The sequence below is a fragment of the Mesocricetus auratus genome, unplaced genomic scaffold (genome assembly GCF_017639785.1).
Source record: "Mesocricetus auratus isolate SY011 unplaced genomic scaffold, BCM_Maur_2.0 Super-Scaffold_100007, whole genome shotgun sequence".
NCBI classification, from domain to species: Eukaryota; Metazoa; Chordata; class Mammalia; order Rodentia; family Cricetidae; genus Mesocricetus; species Mesocricetus auratus.
The window spans coordinates 49,224,632-49,251,864 of NW_024429191.1; the positions used below are offsets into that span (position 1 = coordinate 49,224,632).

The 27,233-nt window shown below is 46.9% G+C and overlaps 1 protein-coding gene across 1 annotated transcript; it reads right to left on the reverse strand.

Annotated features, from left to right (window-relative positions):
* Nucleotides 1–5,349: 5,349 nt before the first annotated feature.
* On the reverse strand, nt 5,350–21,004 carry Pelp1 (proline, glutamate and leucine rich protein 1). Its single transcript, XM_005067497.4, is given in 19 exon segments — nt 5,350–5,493; nt 5,637–6,320; nt 6,322–6,645; nt 6,647–7,120; nt 7,228–7,434; nt 7,599–7,654; nt 8,158–8,317; nt 8,409–8,556; nt 8,678–8,794; nt 8,875–8,963; nt 9,302–9,389; nt 9,496–9,625; nt 9,928–10,078; nt 10,345–10,404; nt 12,866–12,937; nt 13,141–13,290; nt 17,055–17,160; nt 17,497–17,561; nt 20,609–21,004. Coding segments are annotated over 19 exon segments (3,423 nt in total). The 5' UTR covers nt 20,858–21,004; the 3' UTR covers nt 5,350–5,400.
* Between the last annotated feature and the right edge of the window lie 6,229 nt (nt 21,005–27,233).

The following is a 27,233-nucleotide window of genomic DNA, read 5'->3' on the forward strand; positions in this document are numbered from 1 at the left end:
TGCTGGTCATCCTTGCTTACAAAGAAATTGGAAGACAAGGTGGAAAGGTGGGCAAAGACACTCGAAGGTTGTTCTCTGACCTCTGAATGTGTGTGACACTCCTCACACACATACCTATACTCATGTCACAAATAAATGAATTCCTATAGCTGAAGCCAGGAGCCACAGAGAACTCATAAGAAGTAAAAAGTTTTCCCTGAGAACAATACCCAGGGATCCTTGTCTGCACTTGGATGAGACCCTGGACCTTCAACTGATGCCATAGATCATGACTGAGAAGGGATTGAATGTCGTCTGCATGTGGGAAGGGTGTGTGTGGCTTCTGGTCAGAGGCTGGACAGTGTCAGGTTGTTTTCCAGAGATGGCCACATACACAGCACCTCGTGTTCCTTTTTATGACACTGACACTCCTGTATCTTTCCTTCCTGCACCTGCCTAGACCTTTCGACTCTCGGTAGAACTCAGTAGAAGAGATGTTGTGTGGTTTCTGAGACGAGTCGCATCATTCCCTCCACCCTGCTCCTTTACTATGCTCACTCTTGAAACCATGCAATGGACACTCAGACCCGAGGTTCCAGCTGACAATCCTAACAAGATTCCAGCTGAGCCAGGTGCTGGTGGCAGCACACACCTATAATTCCAGCACTCAGGAGGCAGAGTTCAAGGCCAACCAGGTCTACAGAACGAGTTCCAGGACAGCTGGGGCTGCACCAAGAAACCCTGTCCTCTGAGTTGGCTGTGTGCCCTCAGTCAGTGTCTGATCACAGCCACATGGAGCCCCTGAAGGGTCCCTTTTGCCCCTGAATGTGGTGCTGTCTGAACTCCATTTCACACTTCTATCTTCAGCTCCACCACCTGGGTGACCTATCCCTCCCCCAAATCATTAGTCATGGGCTCTCCTGAGCTTCAAAACCCATATTCTTAGTTACTGCTACACAGAACTCATTCAAATACTAAATATACTGAACCCAGAAGCATCTTTTGTTTCCCAAAGCCTCAAACCTGCTGATGAAATATAAACTCAATACTTAAATTTTTTACTTCCCCCACTCCTTCACTCACTCTCTCTCTCTCTCTCTCTCTCTCTCTCTCTCTCTCTCTCTCTCTCTCTCTCTCTCTCTCTCACACACACACACACACACACACACACACCACTGCAAAAACAAAAGAAAACCACTCTCTTGGTCCTTCTCTTAGACTGGGTCATCTACAGCTCCAGTTACGTCTTCTCCTAAAGCCACACCTCTAGGGAGTATAAGCAATAAGGAAGCTAACTCATACCGAGTAGCCACAAAACCCTGAAGGCCTAGGCTGGGAGGCTATATCCAGAGAGGCCAGAAAACAAGTGCATAGCCACACGGCAGCACCTCACAGGCACTGAGGAGCAAACTGGCGTGCAAGGGCAGCTGGTCTGCCAACACAGCTTGGTCTCCTGGCTTGGACTCTCCTCCAGATTCCCAAGGATCACTGAAAACTGAATCAAGTCACTTCCCTCAAGAAATTTTCAAAGGAATCCCTGCTTCTTAGAACAAGGCACCAAATCCCAAGCAAGGTTTTCTAAACACTACCACAACCACACACACACACACCCAGGTAACTCCCCCTCATGTCTCCTTCACTGACCCTTGGCATCTCTACTCGTACGAAATCATGTCCTCCTTCTGTGTTGACAAAGCTCAAGAGCTCTGAGATTGCAGTGATTCCTCCATTGGGTGGCTTTCTTTGACTTGGTTTGGTGGTACTGTGGAATCAAGCATAGAGTCCCACACCGGGCTACACACTTATGCTTTTTTTTTTCAATCCTTACATGTCCAATGAGTCTAAAGATCAGTCTTCTAACTTCCAAATGTGGCTTATAGTTGACGAGATTTAGAACCAAATGATTTTGACAAGCATACAGCATCCCAAAGAAGTGATTTGTTAACCCATTCAGAATGATTATTGATCATCTGAACAACTTAGCTATCCAGCACTCACTCCTCTGGCCAGAAGCACACTCTAAAGGACTAACAGAGAGATTGATGTGATCCAGTACTCTCATTACTCCCTTCACTCCCAACCCTGAAATCTCGGACTCGTCTGAAACCACAGTCTGAACAACTGTCCCGTTCTGGCCCTTACCAAGTGCTCCCCACCCCCATAAACCAAGGCAACACACAACACACCTTAAGAAACTACTCTTCAAGGCTGGAGAAAATGGCTCAGTATCTAAGAGCATTTGCTGTTCTTATGGAGGTCCCAAGATCAATTCCCAGTACCCACATGGCAGCTCACAACTGTCTGTAACTCCATATCCAGTGGACCTGACATGCTTTTCTGGCCTGTCTGGGCACCAGGCATGAACATCATGCACAGACATACACATGTAGGCAAAATACCAATGCACATAAAAGTTACTCTTAAATAAATAAATAAATAAAAAGCCAGGTGGTAGTAGCACATGCCTTTAAGTTCCAGCACTCAGGAGGCAGAGGCAGGAGGATCTCTGTAAGTTAGAAGCCATCCTGGTCTACAAAGCCAAGTTCGAGGACAGCCAGGGCTACACTTAAAACCCTGTCTTGAAAAACAAAAAAACGAGATAAAGTATTCATCTTACCAGATAGACACATCGACACATCATAAAGGTACAAGTGTGTATACAGATCAATGAAAACAGAACACAGGAAATAAACCCAGATAGGAATTTCAAATGTAAATACACACACACACACCTTTCAAAGAGTGAAAAGATGCACATCTCCAAAATGGCACCTAGATAAAATACTAAGATTTAATTTGTACCTTATACTTTGCACTAGAGCAAAAAGCTTAACAGCAAAAACTAAAATCATAAAATTGTCAATATTGGCCGGGCGTTGGTGGCGCACGCCTTTAATCCCTGCACTCGGGAGGCAGAGGCAGGCGGATCTCTGTGAGTTCAAGGCCAGCCTGGTCTACAGAGCTAGTTCCAGGACAGTCTCCAAAACAATACAGAGAAACCCTGTCTTGAAAAACCAAAAAAAATTGTCAATATTAAAAGAACACAGCATCATAAAAAAGTGTGAAAAAACACAGGTACTTCCAAGTCTCACCCAAGGCTTTTAAATACTACCAGGCTAGAAAAATACATGAGTGGTTAAGAGCGCTTACTGTCCTTCCAGGGGACCAGAGTTCAGTTCCCAGCACTGTATCAGGTGGTTCACATAGCCCTGATAACTCCAGCTTCACAAGATCCTACACTACTGGCCTCTGCAGGCACCTGCACACATATTCGAGTATGTGCGCGCACATACACACACATACACACACACACACACACACACACACACACACACACAGAGACAGACACAGACAGAGTGACAGAGAGAGACAGAGACAGAGAAAGAGAGGTTAGGGATATAATATAGTTCACTGGTACATAGAGTAATGTTCTAGTTCAATTTGTTGGAATGTTTCAATGTTGAAAAACAAAGCACTCACATACAAAACTATACCTCTTTTCCTTGCTTTACTTTCCCATTGCATTAACACAGATTTTATCATTTGTCAACAAACACACCTCTGTACAGGACTTTCATCCACTTCCAGTCAGGAAAGCAGGCTCTTTACTGTAACATTATCAGATGACTGATTTTATCACTGTGCTATAATCTAGTAGGATAGAAGGTGGGAGAAACTGGGTGAACAGAACTTGTCATCTCTATTCAGCTTCCTGACCTCCTGTAGATCTTCGCTTTTTTTTTTCTTCCAAAAATAGACATCTATCAGTAGAAGATGCTGCTATAAGACTATGAGAACTGGCTATAGCATACTTGGCGCTGAGTGTTTTGTTTGCCAGTAAGACACAATGAAAGTGTCGAAAGGGTACAAGACTAGGCCCCAGTCATGTTTATACAAAATTGTTCACAAATGCATACAATTATATCTAGAATACATTAACACTGAGCACATAAACTGCTCCCGGGAGACAACCTAGTAGAGACCACAGATCAGAAGACTTCTCAACAAACCTTTTAGGATCTCTTGAAGTAACATGTTATCTATTCAGAATAAAATTTAAATGGAAAAACCCTGTTCTAGTTTATCCCCACTGCTGATATCCTAAGTACAGTTTCCAGATAGCAGGCTCTTTCCCCTTCTGAGAGAATCACAAGGAATCTTGCCATCAGTGATCCTTATATAGTCATCTCCATCAAATAAAACCTTTTGACCCATAGGGGTAAATACCCAGCCATGAAATTTTATGAATAACCCTGTCACCATCTGGACCATACCAAGCTTCCAGACAATGGAATTACACCCCCGTAAACCCATCATCTATACCTAATCTACCCAGCACATTCACAACACTGTGACAGCTGGATAAAAGTATCCAACAATTTACTCAACACTGAACTAAAAGTGAAAAACTAGTCTTTACAAGTTCTCTTCAACTGAGTGCATTTCCAGCCCATGGTTGTGTTAGTTTGTTTTGGGGATGTTGGTGTTTTTAATTTTATGTGCATGGGCTTTTGCCTGCCAATGTTTGTCTAGCATTTGCAAGCCTAGTGTTCATGGAAACCAGGTGTAAGAGCCCCTGGAACTAAAGTTACAGGCAGACGTGGGCTGCCATATGGGCACTGGAAACTGAACCTAGGTGCTCTGGAAAAACAGCAGCTGCCGTTAATCACTGAGCCACCTCCCCAGCTCCCAGTGTTATATTCTTTTATCTTTCTTTTTGGTTTTTCAAGACAGGGTTTCTCTGTGTAACCCTACATGTCCTGGAACTTGGTCTGTAGACCAGGCTAGCCTCAAACTCAAAGAGATCGTGCCTTGTGTTGGGATTAAAGACATGTGTCACCACTGCCCAACTAGTATTATGTTAATTTTAAGTAACACCGAAGATCTAAGAAAGGCCATGATGTGTACTTACTCCCCAAGTTCAACAACATAATCCATAGACACATAAGATTATTTAAGTATATACAGGCTGATATCTATAGATACAGGTCTATATAGAGGTGGGGAAAAAACTAATAAGGTTAAAAATACTGAAAACTGGTGAATCTAGTTAAAGGTTATATATTCTCACAATTTCTCTGAGGGCTTGAAATTTTTCAAAAAATTAGTTTAACTTGTACTACAACTCAAAAGCAGACCACAGTTCCCTCAGGTCCAGCCTGGGCTACATAGCAAGCTCCTGAAGAAAACAACAAAGGACAAGACTTGAGAACTCCAACACTAACACTGACAGGACAGTTACTATTTCTTGAAGCTGGTGGGTCTTCCTCAGGTCAACAATGGGGACACCTGGAGAGGATGCAACAAACCCCAACACTCACTCAGGCTCCAAGCAGGGAACAGTGTGACAAGAACCAAAAGCAACAGAAATATCTACAGACATAACTTTATTGGATACAAAGTGTTAGGGTACAGAAGGGGTTAAGAGTCAGGCTCTGGGTCAGGTGGTGGCTTCTCATCATCAGGGGGACAATCGATGAAGTCAGCCAGCATGGCAGCTGTGTCATCTTGCTCCTTTTAGGGACAAAGACACAAAATTCAAACAGTCACACACAGGAGAGTAGGTCAGGCTGGAACAAGCCTGTTCCTAAGAACCATAGTCTTGTCCCAGGCAGCCCCAAGCTCCACCCCGTGCCCTGCCTGGCCGACCCTCTTACCTTTTCCTGTGGAGTTGCAGCTTCTGCTTCTGTCTCCATCTCTGCTTCTGCGGGTGTCTCAGGTGGGGGTGACCCCTTGTCACATTCACCCTCAGTCCCCTCTTCCAGAAGGGTAGGGGGAACAGAGGACTCTTCTTCAACAAGCTCCTGAGGAGGCCCCACTGCAGGACTCCCGGCTCCCTGCACCACCTCCTCCTGGGAGGGGAGCACCTCTGGGGTCAGCGTGGGCGCTGTCTCAGGCCCTGGCGCCTCCTCTGCCCCCGGCTCCTCCACGTCCAATAAGAGCCCAGGTTCTGGCTCTGCCTCGGGCTGTGCTTTGGGGGAGTCTGTGGGTGGCAGAGCAGGGGGCAGCGTTGGGGGTGGAGGTCCACCTTCTTCTACCTCTCCTCCTGCTGAACCAAACTCCACATCTTCTACCTCTTCCAACTCTTCTTCCTCTTCCTCCTCCTCCTCCTCCTCTTCCAATTCACCTTCCTCCTCCTCAAACTCCTCCTCAAATTCTTCTTCCTCCTCCTCCTCTTCCAAATACTCTTCTTCATCTTCCTCCTCTTCCTCAAAGTCTTCTTCCTCCTCATCTTCATCTTCCTCCTCCTCCTCTTCTTCCTCCTCCTCCTCTTCATCACTACTGTTGATATTAATAACTGTCAAATCTTCTTCCATAGCTGAGGGTCCTCCCCCCTCCGGCAGTCCCTTCGGGGACCAGCTGTGGTGGTGGGAGTGCCACAGGACCAGAAACGGGTGGGGGAGGGGGTGGGGGTGGGGGGAGAGGCCCCGGAGTTGCAGGCAGTTCTTCAGAATCCTCCTTGGCTGGCGCAGGAGGGGAGGCTGTTGCTGGGCCAGTAGCAGTCACAGGGGGGGGACTGCCTGATGGCGGTGGAGGAGGCAGGGATGGAAGCCCCTCGGGTACAATCACCACACTGTCATCAGAGTCGCTTTCCAAGGAGATCTCCACGTCAGATGCCTCCTCCTTATCATAGTGGACAAAGGCTGGCCTGGGTACTCTCCCCCCCAAAAGTTTCATCTGGGGGTATGCTAGGTGGAGGGGTCCCACTGGGAGCAAGGACAGGATCCTCACTGGAGCCTGCACGGTGGTTTTCAGGGCCAGGAAGGAGCCTGGGTGGGACGGACACCAGGCCTGGGACAGAGAGGCCTAAGTGGTTGGCTGTTGCTGGAGGACCAGGGCGAGAGGGCACCGGGCCTGTGGATGGCATAGGGCCAGCTGAGGAAATTGAGCCTACTGTGGGAAGGGGGCCTGCTGAGGGCAATGGGCCTGCTGAAGGTATCGGGCCTGGAGACGGCATAGCACCTATGGAGGGCATGGGCCCCGGGGGATGGAAGGGTGGTGCCCGGAATGGAGATGGGGCCTCGGGAGGAGGAACTGGCGCAGGTGTGGGGCAGGCAGGGCCTGAGCTCTGCAGGGGAGGAACTCGGGGGTGTGTCAGAGCAGAACAGGTCACTAGTGCTTCCGAGCAGAAAGAGGAGACCTAGGGAAGAAGAAAGGGCAAGAGCATCAGGGACACCGGGGCTCACAAGGCAGCGTCAGAATAAAAACTCAGGGACCAAAGAGAGAGCTGGCCAGGTCAGCAATTACCTCAAGACTATCTTCACATTGGCCAAGAGAGAAAGCTTTCAGGGCACAGGCAAGAGGAGGTGGGCAGCGAGGGGAAGGTGCCAGCAGTAACGCTAGCAGCAGGCGGTAGAGCTCTCGGCGACAGCAGGAACTGTTGTAAGGGGAGCCACCTAGAACCTCACCCTGCTGGACACTCATGGCCAGGGGAAGGACTAGATCATGAAGTCTCTGAAAAGCAAACAGTGAGTCTAGAAATGTCACCAAGACGACCCAACCCTCCAAGGCCAGGGCCTTGTTCCCCGCTTTCAATGGGCCCACCTCTGAGGTAAACACTCCCAAGTGCACAGATCAGTAGCCCCTCCCCAGGCTCCATGAGGGTCATCTCCACTAACCCTGTGAGTCTCCTCCTTGATGAGAGGCCCACACATGAGGATGGTCCGGCTCAGGCCTGAAACAGAACAGCATGTCAGAGTCAGACTGAGATGCAAAGGCACACAGGCCAGCAGCGGCACCCAGTTTTGCCACTGCCTACCCGGGGCAAGGCATTTACCCTCTCAGTTTTCTTCCACTGGTATAAAGTGGGGATGATAGATAATGCAGTCGGACATTATCAGTGTACATCTGTATACTTGAGAACTGGCCTCACCTTGACAGTGAGATAACAGATAATAAGAATACATGAGAGCCAGAGGAAAGTCATCCTAACTGTGTGGCATTCAGATGCACATGAGCTCCGCTGGCATGGATCCACGATTCCCCAAGTGCTTGTACTGCCCCTGCCACACACAGTGCATATGCAAAGTGCTTGAATAGATTAAACTGAGACCTTGGAAGATCAGGAAAAACTACCAGATTCCCATCTAAAAGCAATACAGAGCGTCCTGACTGCCTCCGCTCCAGCACGCTCTACTTTGCCAGCTGGTTTTGGCTTATCACTTCACTTCAACCCACCTCTCAGTGCAGCTGCACACACGTCACTGTTAGCATTCCTATCTGCTTTCCTGTGGCTTGCTGGGGCCAAAGCTTCTCCCATATCGAGCTTCAGCTTCTTAGGGGCACTTGGCTTCCCACCTTGCAAACCTCCATCGGAGCTTCCCCTGGTAGCGCACAGCTTATAATAAAAGGAAACATAAGTACAGGCAAACAGGAAGTCAGGAAACAGGCACAAGAGCTGAGGGAACAAGAGTCAAGGTCTCACTCACCTTAAGAGTATCCGCTGGTGGAGAGATGTCACTGAGTAGGTGTGTGAGCAAAGCCTCTCCTGAGGCTCCTCCCTGGAGCACACCTGCTGAGGACCCACAAACCTGCACCCACAGCTCTAAGATAGCATACACCTTGGTCCGAATGGTGCTGCAGTAGGAGCAAGGAAAGCAGAGTATCAGTAGAGGACGGACATGCCCAAGGCCCTGGGGCATCCGCGTATCCTGTATCCTTACCGCCCTCTGCACTGTATCCCTTCCTGGACAATCACCTGTAAGGCCTCTCCTGGCCTGGAGCCAGAGTATCCCTCCCAGTGCTCCAGGTATTGAGGACCTGGGGAAGCAGGCGGATGATCAGGGCCCCAAATCGCAAGAGTCTGCCTCCACACCTGGGGGCAGAGGATGGAACAGTGGCCTTCATTTCCAGTATACTCATTCCCTTCTCCACACTGTGACCAGTCCCACTTACGCAAGGATCAGTGCAGAGAGCAAGTCCAAGGCTTCAAGGTGGATAGAGGGCAGCAGTAGCAGCCTGAGGGGACCATCTCCAAGCAAGTTCTGGAGAAAAATTCAGCAAAAGTAAGGTGGAAAAGAAAAGGAGAACCAGAGAAAGACACAGAGAGCAGGTGTATCAGACTATATACCATGAACCCACTCCCTGTTCCAACTCAACCCAGACCCGTCTCCCATCCTGCAGGAGAGGATAGTCAAGCCCTTCAACAATGCCTTGACTCATCCCCAAATGCACTCTCTGCACTGACTGCAGGTTGTGTGGGGGCAAGCCCACCACAGTTGCACATGTGTCGGGGACACAATGTCAGAGATGTCAGTGTGGGTGTTGTCCAGGTGCCCAGGGCCCTAAGCAAGGCTAAGCGTAGAAGACCAAATCCACTCACAATGCTCTTGTTGCTGACGCTGAGGATCCGGCAGATAAGGTCCAGGATCTCCTGCACAGGAACGGACACGGGAGCCCCAAACTCAGAGCTAGAGAGCCAGACCAAAGAGAATCTCAGAGCAGTTACCCCAGTTTGACTACACACCCACCTCAACTTCTCCAGCCCTAAGGCCATTCCCTCCAATACGTACACACCTGAGCATGAGCCCCAGGCAACGGGCCAGCCCTGAAAACCTCTGCCGAAGCTGGAGGAGGACATGAGTGGTACCATCTTCTGAGTGGGAAGGCAGCGTCTCCACTCCAGGACCTTCACTCTGCACAGGATCTGGGCAGCAACACAACCACCTGTATATTCTGTCTTTCTCCCATCCCTCCTTTTTCATTTGTATGAGCTGCCATGTGGGTGCTGGGACTCAAACCCCAATCCTCTGGAAGAGCAGTGTTCTGAGCCACTGCACCATCTCCACTCCAGCCCCCATCCTTTCTCATTTGTGGTACATGACCCACTTACGTTCTCATCCCTAATGCCCAAAACCCACTACCGTCCTGCCTCTCTGGACCATCCTCCTATGCCCTCCTGCCACAGCCCGTGGAAGCCCATCTGTCTCCTGACTACAAAGTCCCTACCGGTCTCTGCTCCCTCATACAGGGTCCCCAGCAAGCTGTGCAGTGAGGCCAACAGGCTGTGCAGCTCCTGCTCCCAGTTCTCTGTGTGCTTCAGGCCCTGGGAAAAGCCAGCACCTAAAGAGGGCAACCTGGAGTAACACTCACAGGCCAGCTGCAAAAGGGCAGAAAGCTGGTTAGAAAGAACTAGGTCAGCCATGGGCCTCCCACACCACTAACGCCCGAGAGAAACAGATCAACAGGAGCTCAAGGAACAGTGGGGCAGAAGTCTCCAAGAAGACAAAAGCCAGTAATTGTGTATGTTAACAGGAAGAAAGCAAGAGGGCATACAAACGCTGTAACAAATAATAGCAAAGAATTAGCCATAAAAGACAGCCCAGGTCAGAGCCCTTGGGCTCCGTGCCTCTCCTTTCCCTTTACCTGTTGGAGCTGAGGGTTCAAAGCATCTAACCGAGACAGGAAAAAGGAGGCGAGCTTGCCCTGGGGGAAAGAAAGAGGTTATGGGGCAGTGCCAAGATTCTCCGCAGCAGTCTTTCCACCTGCGATTTTGCTTTCCTATAGACACAGGAAGCATGATGCATCCACGGGGCAGGGACAAGTATTAGCAGGTGCATTTCTGTGGTGGAGAGACACCCCGCACATGAGCTCTGGTTCTTAGCCTCCTTCCTGAGAGAAAGGGCCTGGCCCCTGACCCCCAAAACAACTAGGCTCCCTCTGATAGTTTTTGCAAATGACTGTCATCTTTCTCTTAAGTCAAAGAGAGAGTTCTGAAAAACAGAAACACTCACAGTCCAACTGGACGAGCTAAGACAGAGAAATGAGGATCCAGGCTAGAATTAATGTGCTGCCAGAGGGATGGGTATGGGACTGGGTCACAAGAACAGGCTGGGGGGGGGGGAGGTGCAGAGCAAAGGCAGCAAATCTCAGAGCTGCCACCTGTCTGTGAGCAAGCCATCTGCCTGATACAAACAAGGAAGTCTGGAATAAGTGTTCAGCCTATGGTCCACAGTTTATTTGGAGTAGAATAAAGGGGGCTTGTGAACACATGAGTAATAGTGGGGGAAAGTCCATCATTAGTTTCAATAACTACAAGTAAAATGAAGTACATCTCTCAATTTTTTTCCTTTTGTTTTTGAGACAGGCTGTCTTGGAATTTGCTTTGTAAACCAGGTTGGCCTTGAACCACCTGCCTCTGTCTTCCCAGTGCTTTACCATGCCTGGTGGACAGGTATATAATAGAACTTTTGTTTCTATATTTCCCCTAGTCACTGAAGGAATGTTCTCTACCTTAAAATTACTACATTAAAACATGATCTGAGCTGGTGAGTCAGCTCATCCAGTTAAAGTGCTTAGGAGATCTACTCCCAAAAGTTGTTCTCCAACTTCCCATGTGTTCCATGGAATACGCATGCCTGCCTAAACAAGCATACATGCATATACAAATTTTCTTAAAGATCTTGTTTAACCTATTAGTTAATTTACATATGCTATTCTAAAAGATTTACTTTTAGCCAGGTGGCAGCAGTGCACACCTTTAATCCCAGCACTCGAGAGGCAGAGGCAGGTGGATCTCTGTGAATTCAAGACCAGCCTGGTCTACAAGAGCTAATTCCAAGATGGTCTCCAAAAGCCACACAACAGAGAAACCCTGTCTCGAAAAACTAAAAGATGCTGATGTAGATGTTCATTTTTTTCTTTCTACCATGTGGGTTCTGGGAGTCAAACCCAAGTCATTAGGCTTGGTGGCAAGTGCCTTACCCATTAAGCCATCTTGCAGACATAGTCTCCAATTCTTTATTTTTTTAAAGATTCATTTATTTATTATGTATATATACAGTGTTCTGCCTGCATGTATGTCTGTCTGTAGGTCAGAAGAGGGCACCAGATCTCATTATAGATGGTTGTGAGCCACCATGTGGTTGCTGGGAATTGAACTCAGGACCTTAGGAAGAGCAGTCAGTGCTCCTAACCTCTGAGCCATCTCTCCAGCCCAGTCTACAAGTCTTAAACTGTTTTGAGCACTTTAATTGAAATAGAATGCTTGTAATTCCATACATTTTTGCTTCATGAAATTAAACTATAACTCTGAGGAGGCTGAGGATGTAACTCAGTGGTTGGATTGAGTTCATGCCACAGCAGAAAAAAAGAAAATCCTGTCCTGATCACTTACAACTTCTATTAGTTGTGATTTAAGAGCACCCATATGAAAATGAAGAATCAGTACAAATATGTTCACTGAGAAGTACCAGCCTTGAGACGTCAGACACTGTAGGTAACTAGTTACATTGACATACCCCCCTACCCACAAAGAATATGTATGAACACCTCCAGTAGATGGTGGAAACCATAAAGAGGTTATGTTTTTATGATATATATAAAATAGGGCATTCTAGAGATCTAAAAGGCAGAACAGAAAGTGAACGGGGTCGATGGGGTGGGACTTGGAGTGTAGGTCAGTGGTAGGGTAGTCATTAAAAAGACACTAGGGGGCGCCAGGGGCTGAATGGTGGTTCAGCTGTGCTGCACACCAGCTGCTTTAGCAGAGGTCTCGGGTTTGATTCCCAGCACCCACGTGGCAACTCACAAACACCTGTTAACTCCAGTTCCAGGAAAGCCAACACCTTCTGGCCTCCACAGGCACCAGACACATGTGGCTCATAGAGAAACACACAGGCAAAACACTCATACACATACAATTTTTTTAATTAATAAAAGAGGGTGGGAGAGATAAGAGGGAAGGATTTATGGGTTAGAGAATGGGCCCTAACATCAGACAGAACAAGTTCCAAACCCTACTCATCTTAGGCAGGCAATTTACGACAATGTCTTCATTGTAAGAACTAAATAAGTACTCCAAGGTAGTACCATTATACAATAAGAGCTTAGAAACAGCAGGGATAGATCTAAGATGGACAGCTATCACAGTTTCATTAGTACTTACTTTTAGAGAGCCACAAGCCCGAGGAAAATAGGTCACACACGCCTTCATTCCCTCCAAAGCTGATTGCTCACACTGTGGGAAAAGCAGAAATCAGAAGGAAGAAGCCAAGCACCAAGGGCCCATACCCTTCCATCTCATCCCTGGCCCATAATGTCCCTTCTCCTCAAGTCAGTCACTATTTTCTTACCCTCACACGTCCTAAGTCCTACTCCCTAAGCAGTTCCATAACATTCTTTAATCCAAACAGTATGAGAACCAGAACCGCACAGCCTCACCTCTGGTCTGAGGCCCAGCAGGGAAGTAAGAAGCCCGGGCAGGTGGTTGGTAGAGATGTCCCGGAACAGCGTAGGAAGCTGGGATGCATATCGGAGCAGATCCCTCAGGATAGCCACGGCCAGCTCCATTGTGGGTGGTGAGTCCTGGGACTAAAAGCAAAGGCACCCATGCTGCAAACCTCACCTTCACTGTCACCCAAAATGGGACAGGAGGTGTTAACAACACAGGGCTTTTAAACCACCACAGCTAACATCCACATTACCATCACATTTAGCATCACCAAGAAAGAGAAAAGAGATGACAAAAGGAACTTTGTGTTTGTAGAAAGGATGTGTTCACTCACATTTTAGTGTCTAGTGTCTGGAAAACTGGAGACATCCACTTGCCTAGCATGCATAAAGCACTGGGTTCCATCCCCAGAATCTCAAAAATAATAAATTACAAAAATATATCTGGGTCCCAGGAAATTTGTTTGAAAAAATATATCAAAGTCTTTATTACCTATATTGCATTTCTCTTCAAGTTAGATTCACACCCACCCTAAAATTCATGAGGAAAAGCTATTTGATTTCAGAACTTTTCTGGAAAATTGACAGGAAAAAAAAATCACTTGGCATATACCTTCCTCTAAACCAGAAGAGACTATGTGCCAACAACACATTCAAGAATATTAACTAAGAAAATATGAACAGGCAGGCAGCCATTGTGCCTACAGTCCCAGCTACCAAAACAGCTAAGATAGGAGAGTGGCCAGAGACCAGGACTTGGGAGGACAACCTGGGTTTTATCTTAGCTCAGAATAATTCATTTGCTTTTCTTCTCTCTCTCTTTGTAACTTATGTGTTTATGTGTGAAGGCAGGAGCATGGAAGTCCAAAGACAACTTTCAGGAGCCACTTTCCCATCACTTCCAGGACTGAACTAAGGTTACCAGGCTTGGCAGCAAGTGGTTTTACCTACTAAGCCATCTTGGCAAATCCCTTAATTTTAAAAAGAAAGAACAATTGGGCCCATGAACTACAAGCAGGCCTTCAACACTGTCCAGAAATACTACATTTCTCTTCAGATACCTTCCTCCACTGAACTTGCAAATCCCAATCGCTACCCCTCCCCCATCACTGTCATCCTTACCTTCAATTTGGCAGAAAAAACTGAATCCAAAGACTGGGGCTACCTTAGCCTTCAACCTCCAAACCTGAAAACTTAGGCATTCTCACCCATCCTTACTCGCCCCCATTCCTCCTCCTGCCTTACAAATCCCTGCTCCTGTCCATACATGATCCCTTCACTGGACTTAATACTAACCTTTCTTCTCTTCCCACTGACATGTGCACAGGCTCAAGTTGCGTCCATCTTAGAAATCCTTTGAGCAAATACAACTCTACCCCCAAATCCCAAGACTGCCTAATTCCGGCTTCCTTGGCAATCAGGATCTTTCCTGAAAGGATCTGTACCTCCCTCTCCTCACAGTTGCTTCTCACCCCCAAACGAGTCTAGCTTGTGTCCACAGCTCTGCAAATACCACTTCCACCAGTCTCCAGAGCTAATACTCTAGATGACTCTGGGTCAGCCTTGTCACCTCAAGAGTATAAACAGAGGTCACACCCAGGAAGATAAACAGAAGTGACTACTCCCTCTTTCCTCATGCCCCCCCAATCCATCCAACCCACAATCTTACTTACTCCTCCCTCTCCACTGGGTTCCATCCAACCCACAATCTTGGTTATTTCTTTGGCTTGCTCTGTCAGTCTCAGTCTCTTCAGTAAACTCCTCCTCCACTAACCATTCAGAATGATGGACACTTATGCTGGCAAGGACACACCCCAAAACCCACCCTCACCTTCACTCCTGACTAAATGCTGATAATCCATGGTAAAACATACCAACAGAAGCCCTCTCCCAGGTCATAGGTCATATCCAGAGGATGTCTACTCAATGCTCACAGTGTTTTCTTTTATTCCCTCTGAGCCTTGACTGCCTTCCAATGTTTCTGAAGACCACAAATGTTGGTCACATCTTCTCCCTCAAGCCCATCAATCATGAGACTGCTCACTTGGCTCTTTGCCAAACCCACCTACCTCTCCCAGCTCCACTACTCCCACCCTCCTCCAGGCTACTGCAAATGCTCTCTGCTCCTGTAAAGCCATCTACCCGGTCCTTCTGCGTCCCGTCCTCTCCTTACTTGTTCTTTCTTTACCAGCACCCAGAGTGACATTTCCAAATGTGAAGATGTCATCACCACCACTTCACGGTCACTACTACATTTTTCATAGCCTCCAAATTACATCTACTGAATTCTTAATCCAACACAATAGTGCTGAGGCAGCATAGTTCACCGAGTCAGAAAGAAACAGTTACTGCAGAACTCTGTCTGTCTGTCTGTCTGTCTGTCTGTCTGTCTGTCTGTCTCTCTCTCTCTCTCTCTCTCTCTCTCACACACACACACACACATTTTCATTCCTACCCCCAGACCCCATAGTTGCCATCCATCACGTTATAATGGATCAAGGAGGTCTTCAAAAGATAATTCCCCTTCAACCTGCACATTCCAGCTTCTAGAACCATGATTCAGACAAACCTTATACACACACACACACACAATCTGTGGCATTTTGTTATAGCAGCAAGAAATCTTAGAACCTCTCACAAATTCCCACTACTCAGAAAATAAAAACCAATTCCTTATAAAATAAAAGCCACCAGGCTGTGGTGGTGCACGCCTTTAATCTCAGCACACTCGAGAGTCAGAGGCAAGTGGATCTCTGTGAGTTCCAGACTAGCCTGGTCTACAAGAGCTAGTTCCAAGACAGCCTCCAAAGCCACAGAGAACCCTGTCTTGAATGCCCCCCCAAATAAAATAAAGTAAAAGTCTATGGCTTGGCTCTCATACACCTACCTTCCCAACTGCATCTCAACCCCACCAACCTGCCATGTTTACAATTCTTCAAATGACCAACTTCTTCTTCTATGGAGTTTTTACACTCTTAGAATACTGTGTAGCCCAATTAACTACTGATCAGAACAGAAACATATCTTGTAAACTTCTCACCCTAACCCCTAAACCCACACCAGCCTACGTTGGTGGGGGTCAGACTCCCAATCTCTATCCACAGATAACTAAACTGTACTACAATAGGTCTCACTCTGCGGTCAGTTCAGGTGACTTCTGCTACAACTGCAGCAGGTAAGTATATGGTTTTGCATGGCCCAGAAGCTAAGAATTTTTTCCATTTTTCACAGGAATCAAGCACAGTATTTAACAGAAACCACATGGCTAAATGGCTATTTGCAAATTCCTGGTTCATAAGAAAATATTCCAGTTACTACATAGACTTAAGAACCATCCAAGCAGCCGGGCATTGGTGACGCAAGCCTTTAATCCCAGCACTTGGGAGGCAGAGGCAGGTGGATCTCTGTGAGTTCGAGGCCAGCCTGGTCTACAGATCGAGTTCCAGGACAGCCTCCAAAACAATACAGAGAAACCCTGTCTCAAAAAAACAAAAAGAAAAAAGAGCCATCCAAGCAAAATCCAGGCACCAAGCACCTCTTACCCTAAGCTTTGCACATGGGGAGAGAGGTTATATTGTTAGAAGGGGAGGCAATAGACGGAAACACACACACACACACACACACACACACACACACACACACACACACACACAGAGAGAGAGAGACAGAGAGAGACAGAGACAGAGGGAACTTCAGAGATATTGCTCCACGGGAAAGGACATAAAGTGAAGCTGAGAGTTAGTGCGAAAGGGCAAATGAAATAAGGTAACAGATAAAACTCTCGGGAAGTTCAGAGAGATTTCTATTCGAAGTTTACTCTCTGTCCACAATGAGAAAATTGTTTTCACTCGTCCAAACACACCTGACCCATACTGGGGGCAGGATGGAGGGGAGCAGATCCTTACCTGCAACACCTGCTGAATGCTCCGAAGCCAAGAAACACAATGCTGTTGGAACAACTCCGTGGGGCTCTCCCCTACCAGCAAGGACAGCAGACACAGGCCTTCAAACCTTACAACAAGAAGGAGATGTGGAGGTGGAGACTAGACTTCAGAGAAACCCACTGACTGCGTTTTTATTTTCGTTGGGCTGTAGTAAGACTCCATCCCCAGATTTACTGTGGCTTCTCTCTCCTGAGACATAGGGAGGACTCAGAGTGTGGAGGAGTATCAAGCAAAGAAGGGAGCAGAGCTAACTCAGTAGGGAACGGGAGAAAGAAATGATGAGCTTAATTCAAGTGAGCTCACGGAAGGCAAACTCTCTCAACTCCTGTAATAGGAAAAGCCTTTTGAATCCATGGGGTGGGAACAAAGGATAGACAAATCAGACACACTGTTAAAGACTTACCGGGTTTTGATGGAACCAAGATGTGCATTACTGATATTCACCAAAGCCCCAAGAGCTGACAGATTCTAGAAATGGAGGAAAAACCAGGAGTGAATCAGGCAAAGGTCACTAAAGATGCAGAAAAAATTCTCCAAGCCCTTCACTGTCTCTGCACCTACGAAGACTTCTAAAGGTGCACTTTCTGAGTCCAAAAAGGCCATCACAGGGGGTCTGTTCTTCAATGTTTCCTCAAATTCTATCTTGTCTGATCTCTGTTCTCATTTCCCATACCAAAGAAATATTTAAAAAAAAAATCAGAGCTGAGATAGGACAGCCCAACTCATCTATTAGATTTAATAAGGCTTGCTTTATCTCAGAAGACATCCCTTATCCCTGCAAAGCACCTAGCATAAAGGCTTCCAGAAATGCTAGCTGAATGCTTCTTGTGTCACTCGGAGAATCAACTCTCTTCCTCCTGTTCCAAGCTTAACATGAACACAGACTCAACCAGTCCTCCTTCTAACCCTTTCCTCTCACACAGAGAGAGGTATCATCAGCCCTTTCACAAGCAGCCTCTCACCACACCACCCAAAGCACCAGACTCCTCGGGCACCCAATCTCCCGAAGGATGGAAATCATTCCTTCTAATTCCACATGGCACAGTTGAAATCATTCATTCATTTTTATTTGTTTATTTTGGGGTGAGGGGTTTCTCTGTGTAGCCCTGACTGTCCTGAATCTTGCTTTGTAGACCAGGCTGGCCTCAAACTCACAGAGATCTGACTGCCTCTACCTCCCGAGTGTTGGGATTAAAAGCATGCACCACCAACATCCGCTTCCTTTCTTTCTTTTTTTTTTGGTTTTTTGAGACAGGGTTTCTCTGTGGCTTTGGAGGCTGTCCTGGAACTAGCTCTTGTAGACCAGGCTGGTCTGGAACTCACAGAGATCCGCCTGACTCTGCCTCCCCAGTGCTGGGATTAAAGGGGTGCGCCACCAACGCCCAGCTCTGCCTCATTTTCTTCTAATTCCACATTGCACTGGTCAAATGAAGGAAGAAGGCACAGTTGAATAAAGCAAGATCCCAGGACCATCTACATGACTCAACAAGCCTGACAACCTGCATGCATTTGATTCCCAGAATGTACACGTGGGAGAACCAACTCCCAGAGTTGCTCTGATCTCCACATGTGCACCATGGCTTGTGTACATCCGTACATAAACAAACAAATGAGTGTTAACCTTTATAGTAAAAGGTCCCTACTCAGGTGGGAGAAACTGAGCTCATTTACTCAGTACATGTTTAATAGTGTACTTAACATTTACTTTAGGACAAACATTGAGGTGCTGGGCAGCTTACTTCCCAGGTGGAGGAAAGTATAAATAAGAAATCCAAAAGGTAAACATGGCTGAGCATCCACAATCAGAAGATCCAAAATGTTCCAAATACAAAACACTGAGCTCTGAGGACCTGACACAAGTGGAAACTCCACATCTGACTTTACCTCAAAATACCGGTGAAGTCGGAGGTGGTGGCGCACACCTTTAATCCCAACACACAGGAATCAAGGCAGGTGGATCTCTGAGTTTGAGGTCAGCCTGGTCTACAGAGCAAGTTCCAGGACAGCCAGGGCTACACAGAAACCTTGTCTCAAAAACAAAACAAAACAAAACCCACAGGTGAAGTCTATGGCACACACATTTAACCCCAGCACCAGGGAGAGAAAAAAAAAAGGTGGATCTCAGAGTTCAAGGCCAGTATGGTCTACAGAGCAAGACGCAGGTCACCCAGAAATAAATACATAAACAAAGGCTAGAGAGACAGCTCAGTGGTTAAGAGCACTGACTGCTCTTCTAAAGGACACAGGTTCAAATGCCAGTACCCCAGTGGTTGACAACCACCTCAACTCCAGTTCCAGTGGATCCAATGCCCTTCTGACCTCCCTGGGCACCAAGTACACATGCAGTGCACATACAAACATGACGCAGGCAAACACACACCTACGCAAAAGCCAGCCATAATAGCAGTATAAGATCTGTGGCCCCAGTGTCCCCTATGGAGAAATAGGCCAGAGCATCAACAGAAGCTCTTGGAACTAAGCTAGCCTGGCTTACACCAGCGCCAAGAGACCTTGTCCACAGACAGGCGCTTGACCTGACAGTTATCCTTTGACTATACCCTTGTCCATACCCATCAATATGAACAAGCGCACATAGCTGGCAAGACAGCATACACCTTTCATCCCAGCAATCCCAGGCATGGGCAATTAGAACTCAATGAGTTCCAGACCAGTCAGGGCCACAGAGTGAGACCTTGTCTCCAAAAGGAAAAAAAAAAGTATGCAGAACTTCACAGACTGCTTATGGAAGTGTATGAGAAACCACGTACCGAGGGTGACACTCGGGTTTCTAGCTTGCAGGACTGAATGCATGTGAATTTTTGTGCACAGGCTCCTAACAAGGCTTAAGATGTTCACCACCTGCCTTCCTACCTCACCAGCCTCAACTCTACCCATTCTCTTTCCTTCAGCATCTAAACCCCTAAACAATGCCCTTATTTTCCGTTGCTTCCCACGTAAGTGTCCCCTAACATTGCAACCACCCCTGCCATTTTCTTTTCACTATCCAACCTCTACTCATCTTGAGTCCCAGGTCCTTTGGGGGAAATCTCAATACTCTATACCGAGTTAGGAGGCTTCATACCAGATTCAATTTTGTGTTACAGCATTTTGCTCATCGTCATCGTGGCTGTAATTGAAGCTCCTAAAAGGGGAATAGGTCCTAGGCTAAGAGCTAATAAATATTTGTGTTCAATCACTCCAGGGAACCCCCCAAAAAAGTTTCGCCAAAAGAAAAATGCTGAAAAACATTCAACTAGCTAAGTGACCTAGCACAGAACTGAGTCCTATCACTCCTTCGTGCCTATCAATGACCGAACAGAAACAGGGCCTAATTTTTACCTGGAGAAACGGCAAATAATGAAACACGCGAATCTCATCCCGAATGTTAAGTGAGGACTACTCTCTACCCTCGGCTCTCCTCCAGCTCACAGCTGCAGCTTCAGCAGGAAGGCGTGATCACAGTCCTGGCTGCCTCGCCAGCCTTCCCACGGTGACCACGCGAGCCACGGACTTACCTGAGCCCCACCCACTGTCCCATGCAGCCGCAATAAGCACATGAGCCCAGGCAAATGCGGGGCCCAGTGCATTGAGGGATGCACAGGGGCAACGGGGGACCCCGTTCGCGGCTGTAACAACCCAGAAACGCTCTCCAACAGCAGCAGACGCAGTCGCGGGCCCGACCCCACCGTGGAAAGACCCCCAGGCCCGCCAGGAGCCCCAGCCGGGGAGCCCGCGGAGGGCCCACTGAGAACGGCTGCCGCCATCTTCCCAGGCTCGAGCAATGGCGTAGCGTGATGACGCAAACACAGGCGCGACGCACACCGCTCGGGGAGGGGTCTTGAGGAGGGGGCTGCGACCGCACGCACTAGACGAATGGGGGGCTGGCGCCCTTGCTGCAGGAGGGAGCATGCGCAATGTGGGCGGTACCGGCGCCAAGGCGACTAAGGGAGCTGCTTGCCCGGGGCCAGGCGCCGCAGGGCGGGGCGGAGGCGGAGCTCCGCTGGCCAGACACGTGGTCACCGCCGGAAAGGCGCGGAGTCTGAAAGATTTCCACCTAGTTCAGTTTCTGGTCACCTACAATGATGCCTCCGTAATCCTCTCTAAAGAGTCAACCCCCAAGACTGAAATCAGGGACATTCTAAACTGCATTTCCAACAAGGAAAAAACAAGTTCAAACAGTGCACATGCCATAAAGTAAAAAGAGAAGTGCCATTCTGTTCCCTAGGCACTCCCACAGTAATTTGTGAACTTATATTAGTCTATACACAAACATAGTTTGTTTTTGCAAGAGTGGATTTTGCCCTTGGCTTTGTTCACTCACATAGTGTGGGCCTCTATAAGTGGTGGGACTGTTAATTTCATTGGCTATGCCATGATTTAATTATTGCATTCTTGAATACTTAACTGCTACCTTACTCTTCTCTGATACCCTAACCGATATCCTAATAACCGTGCACTTAAGTAATTGTTAGATTCAGTTTCAATAACAGCGTATGTTCTTGGTTTCCAATCCAATTCTCAAGTCCTGAGATTCTGCTTTCAAAATACATTAGCTTGGGCTGAGGGTATAACTCAGTGGTAGAGTGTTTACTTACCATGACGGAATCCTTCTCTTTTTTTTTTTGGTTTTTCGAGACAGGGTTTCTCTGTGGCTTTGGAAGCTGTCCTGGAACTCGCTTGGTAGTCCAGGCTGGTCTCGAACTCACAGAGATCCGCCCACCTCTGCCTCCCGAGTGCTGGGATTAAAGGCGTGCGCCACCAACGCCCGGCGACGGAATCCTTCTATTCAATCCTGAACACCAGTTAAAACAACAAAAAGCATTTATGTATACACACCCACACCATACAAGGTTAATTTTTTCCACTTCCGATTTCTAACACCACCCTTGTCTGTATCATCACCCTCTCTCCTGACCTCTTAGAACCCCGTAATTGGCTTCCTATCATCTCCCTCAGTAATGGGCACACCACACAGCAAACAAATTAGGCTTTTCTAATATAAATCAGTAATTTGTTTTGTTGTTGTCGTTGCTTTTTGATAGGCTTGCATCAGGATCGTGGCAGTTCAAGTGCTGGCATTACAGGCGTAAGCCATCACTGCTTACTATAAATCAGTTCTTGTCATTCCCAGCTTAGAGTCCTTCACTGGCTTCTAAATGTCAGAAGAAAATTCTCTTGCCTTACACATACTAGAATCTATATGATCTGACCTCAACATATACAAGTATCATTTCTCCTTTCTTCCTGTAGTCTTTTGTTCATGTTTTTTTGGGGGGGGCAGGGAAATGCTTGTTTTTGTTTTCTTCCCCTAGTCTTGAGTTAACCTTTTTTATATCCTCCAGCAATGTCTATTCCCAATCCAGGGTTTTGCACAGACTTCCAGTTCTTCTGAACAGACTGCCCTCTGATTCTCTTGTTGTACTCAGAAAAGCCTTCTTTTTAAGTAGCCTCAAGCCAATCCCTGTCACCCAGACTCACAATTTTTAAAGGCAAGGTCTTAGGGAAGCCTAGGCTGCTGAACTCCCTAAGTAATTAAGGATGATATTAAACTCCTGAATCTCCTGCCTCTACCTCCCAAGTGGTGGGATTCCAAGCCTATACCACCATGCCTAGTTCATTCGGTGCTAGGAATTGAACCCAGGGCCTCATGCAGGCTGGGCAGGTGTTTGACCAAGTGAGCTAAATCCTGATCCTTATTTTTGACTCCTTCTTTAATTTCATTTATTATTGGTGTGTGTCTGTGTGTAATGGTGGTAGTGGTGGCGTGGTGTGTGTGTGTGTGTGTGTATGTGTATGTGGTGTGTGGTATGTGGTGTGTGGTGTATGTGTGTGTATGTGTGTGTGGTGTGTGTATGTGTGTGGTGTGTGTATGTATGTGTGTGGTGTATGTGTGTATGTGTGTGGTGTGTGGTATGTGGTGTGTGTATGTGTGTGTGGTGTGTGTGGTGTGTGTGTGTGTATGTGTGTGTGGTGTGTGGTATGTGGTGTGTGTATGTGTGTGTGGTGTGTGGGGAGAAGAGGTACATGCCACAGTGTACTTGTAGCATCCTGAGGATAACTTTAGGGAGTTTCAGCCACCTCAGCAAGTGCTTCTACCAGCTGAGCTGGCCTCTTTCCTTTTTTTTTTTTTTTTTTTGGTTTTTTCGAGACAGGGTTTCTCTGTGTAGTTTTGGAGGCTGCCCTGGCACTCGCTCTGTAGACCAGGCTGGCCTCGAACTCACAGAGATCCGCCTGCCTCTGCCTCCCGAGTGCTGGGATTAAAGGCGTGCGCCACCAACGCCTGGCCCATTTTTTAAAGAACAGTATATATTAATTTTATAACACAATAGGTTTCAGGACCACTTACAGATTATATTTTGGAGGTGCTTTGAGACCAGTTCTCTCCAAGTAGGCTGACCTCAAACTTGCAGCAAACAACAAACCAGCCTGACTCCATCTTAAGACTAGAAGCCATCTTGTTACAAGGTCAAAACAAGCTCATTCCTGTTTTCTGTAAAACTTGGGTTTGACCAGGTCTTGATCCATTTTCTGGAATTTGACTTGTTCCACACCCTAATACTCTAACCTCCACTCTGAGAAGATAAGCTGCTCTGCCAAATAATTCTGAAACATTCTGCCAAGTTCTTATAACCAAAGAAACCTTGAAAATCCCCTTGCAGTTTATGGGCTAACATAAACCCAGCCTCCTCTGGTGTTTGATGCTATTTTCTCAAACCCACCATAGGGAGACAGTCTGAGTAAAAATGGAGCTTGCTTAATTCAACTAAAAGAATTGGGGAAATGGCCGTTACTCTCATTTGGTGGGATTAACATAATCTTCCTGTTTTTGTGTTTTGAAGACCAGTGTTAAAGGCTTAGATTGGCATCACCTCACCCAACTCACTGTTGTGCCACCCCCCCAGAACTCCTCAGCCAGAGTTTCACTATAAACCCTAGTCTAGATTCGAACCAGCATCCTTATTCCTTAATTTCCCAAATTCTGGGATTACAAGCGTGTACCACCACACCTGGCTATCATGATCACATTTCCATATATGTGAATCATGTTCTTTTTTTTTTTTTTTTTGGTTTGTTTGTTTTTTGGTTTTTTTTTTTTTTTTGGTTTGTTTGTTTTTTGGGTTTTTTTTTTTTTTTTTTGAGACAGGGTTTCTCTGTAGCTTTGGAGGCTGTCCTGGAACTCAATCACTTTGTAGACCAGGCTGGCCTCGAACTCACAGAGATCCTCCTGCCTCCCGAGTGCTGGGATTAAAGGCGTGTGCCACCACCGCCCGGCGTGAATCATGTTCTTTAGTTATATTCAGATCTCCTATCATCTTATCTTGTCCGTTGCTTTCTCTCCCCTGAACACTGGTCCCCTTTCTCTTGCCAGTTACTACACTGACTTTCACGTCTTTAAAATGAAAAAAAAATAGATTCTACATACTCAAGAATATGTGACCTGCAGGGCAGTGGTGGCACTTGCCTTTAATCCCAGCACTTGGAAGGCAGAGACAGGTGTCTCTGTGAGTTCAAGGCCAGCCTGGTGTACAAAGTGAGTTCCAGGATAGGCTCCAAAGCTACAGGGAAACCCTATCTCGAAAAACAAAAACAAAACAAACAAACAAACCAAGAACATGTGATCCTTATGTTCTGAGTCTGGTTTATTTCACTTAGCATGAATAATCTCCAGTAACATTCAGATTTCTGCATGAGGCACGATTTTGTTCTTCATCATGGCCAAATATACTTCATTCTGAATATAAGCTTAATTTTCTTTATCCATCCTTGATGAGCACCTAGACATCAAAGCTAGCTATTGTGAGCAGTGCCATAGTGGGTTCCAGGTGCCCCTTCAAGTCTGCTTTCATCAGGGTGTGCTCAGGAGTGGCAAACCAGTAGCAGGAAAAGGGTCCCAAGGGCAGGCAAGAGTCAGAGACACACCCACTCCCGCTGTTAGGAATTCCACAAAACACTAAACTAAAACATATATGCAAAAGGCCTACTGTAGACCTATGTAGACTCTGTGTATGCCATTTCTCTCTCTGTGAGACCCTATGAGCCCTGCTTTGTGGATTCTGTGGGAATCAACTAAGTGATTTTGTTCTCCTGTGTCCTCAACCTACTGGCTCCTACAATTATTCCTCCTGTCTTCCAAGGGGTACTCTCTCCAAGCTCCAAGGGGAGGGGTCTGATAAAGATCTCCAGTTTGAGCTTTTTCTCCACCTATTGTTTGGCTGTGAAAATATTTATGTTTTGCTGAGTTTGTCTGTGCACCTCATGGGAGGGAGCTAGATCCCTGGGAACTGGAGTTACAGATGTTTGTGACTAAGGTAGATTTTGGGAATCCAACCTGAGCCCTCTGGAAGAGCGTCAGTGCTCTTAACCACTGAGCCACCTCCCCAGCCCTCAGCTTGGGGTTCTTTGTGTGTATATTTCTGATAGACTGAAGCAGCAATTACAGAGCCTGCATGGATGTGCCCTAGGTCCTCTGCATACATGCTGTGTTTGTTTAGCTTGGGGTTTTTGTGGGACTCCTAACAGTGAGAGTGAGAGTGTTTCTGACTCTTTTGCCTGCTCTTGGGACCCTTTTCCTCCTACTGGGTTGCCTCGCTCAGTTTTGAATTGAGGGTTTATGCCTAATTTTTTTTTTTTTTTGGTTTTTCGAGACAGGGTTTCTCTGTGGCTTTGGAGGCTGTCCTGGAACTCGCTCTGTAGACCAGGCTGGCCTCGAACTCACAGAGATCCGCCTGCCTCTGCCTCCCGAGTGCTGGGATTAAAGGCATGTGCCACCAACGCCCGGCTGTTTATGCCTAATCTTACTGCATCTTGTTTTGCTGTTTGGTGATATCACTGAGAGATCTGCTCTTTTGAGGGATAGGGGAGGTGGGGCTACAGGGAGAAGGAACGGGGGACACTGGGGGTAGAATGTATTGTATGAGAAAAGAATGATTTTTTTCTTAAAGCCCATAAAGGGTTCCTATCTTCACCGTTTTGGTCCCATCTCCTAAGACTATGTCTGGCACAGGAAAGATGTTCTAGGGTCTGAAGAGATTGCACAGCAGTTAAGATCACTGGCTGCTTGCAGAGGGCCTAGTTTCTTTTCTGCAGCCTGTCATGGTTGCTAAAGCAGGAGCCTGGGTGAGGATCTGGTCCCTTCACTGGGTCCTATGGCAGCATTTTTCTCAACTGAGGTTCCCTCCTTTAGATGACTCCAGCTTGTGTCAAGTTGACATGAGGTTAGCCAGGACACCCTGCATCGGGAAACTCTTCCCAGAGGAAAAACAGTATAAAATGAAGAATAGAGAAACACCTTGCTTACATATCAAAGCACAAACCTTTAATCCCAGCACTTGGGAAACAGAGGCAGAGATCTCTGTGAGCTGGAGGTCAGCCTGGTCTACAGAGAGTTCCAGGACAGCCAGGACTACAGGACAACCCGAGTTACATAGAGAAACCCAGCCGGGCGTTGGTGGCGCACGCCTTTAATCCCAGCACTTGGGAGGCAGAGGCAGGCGGATCTCTGTGAGTTCGAGGCCAACCTGGTCTACAGAGCTAGTTCCAGGACAGCCTCCAAAACAATAGAGAAACCCTGTCTCAGAAACACAAATCAATCAATCAGTCAATCAATCAGTCAATCAATCCTCAACTCAGGGAGTTGGCAGGTTACAGACAAGGGATACAGATATTGAGGGAGAGAGGCGTGCTAAAAAAGACAAAGAAAATTCTTATCTTTTCTAGAAATGGGTTGAGATTTTCCAGGAACTCATTTCTACCCCCCTTTTGCTGCTTTTCAAGTCTGGTGTTTCCAGTTTTGGTGTCTGGTAGTTAGTTACCTTTAACCTTTGAAGGTGTGAGAGACAAACAAGGTAAGTCTAGATCATGTTAACCTTGACTTATAGTTTGGGACAAAACATTTCTCAAATGAACAGCATATTTACATGAAAAGCTGAGTAGACTCTCACCCAGTGGTTAAGACAGCAAAGGAGACAGACACACTATGAGGACTAAGTGTTTCATCCCATTCTAGCTGCCTTTGCTTGCAGGTCCAAGTGAACATTTGGTGTTTTCAGCACAAACGGCCTTGAGTTATTGAAAGGTAACCTAGGCAACCGTTATCATCTTAGTCCACATATCAGAGGTGTTACCAAACGCAGCGTTAGT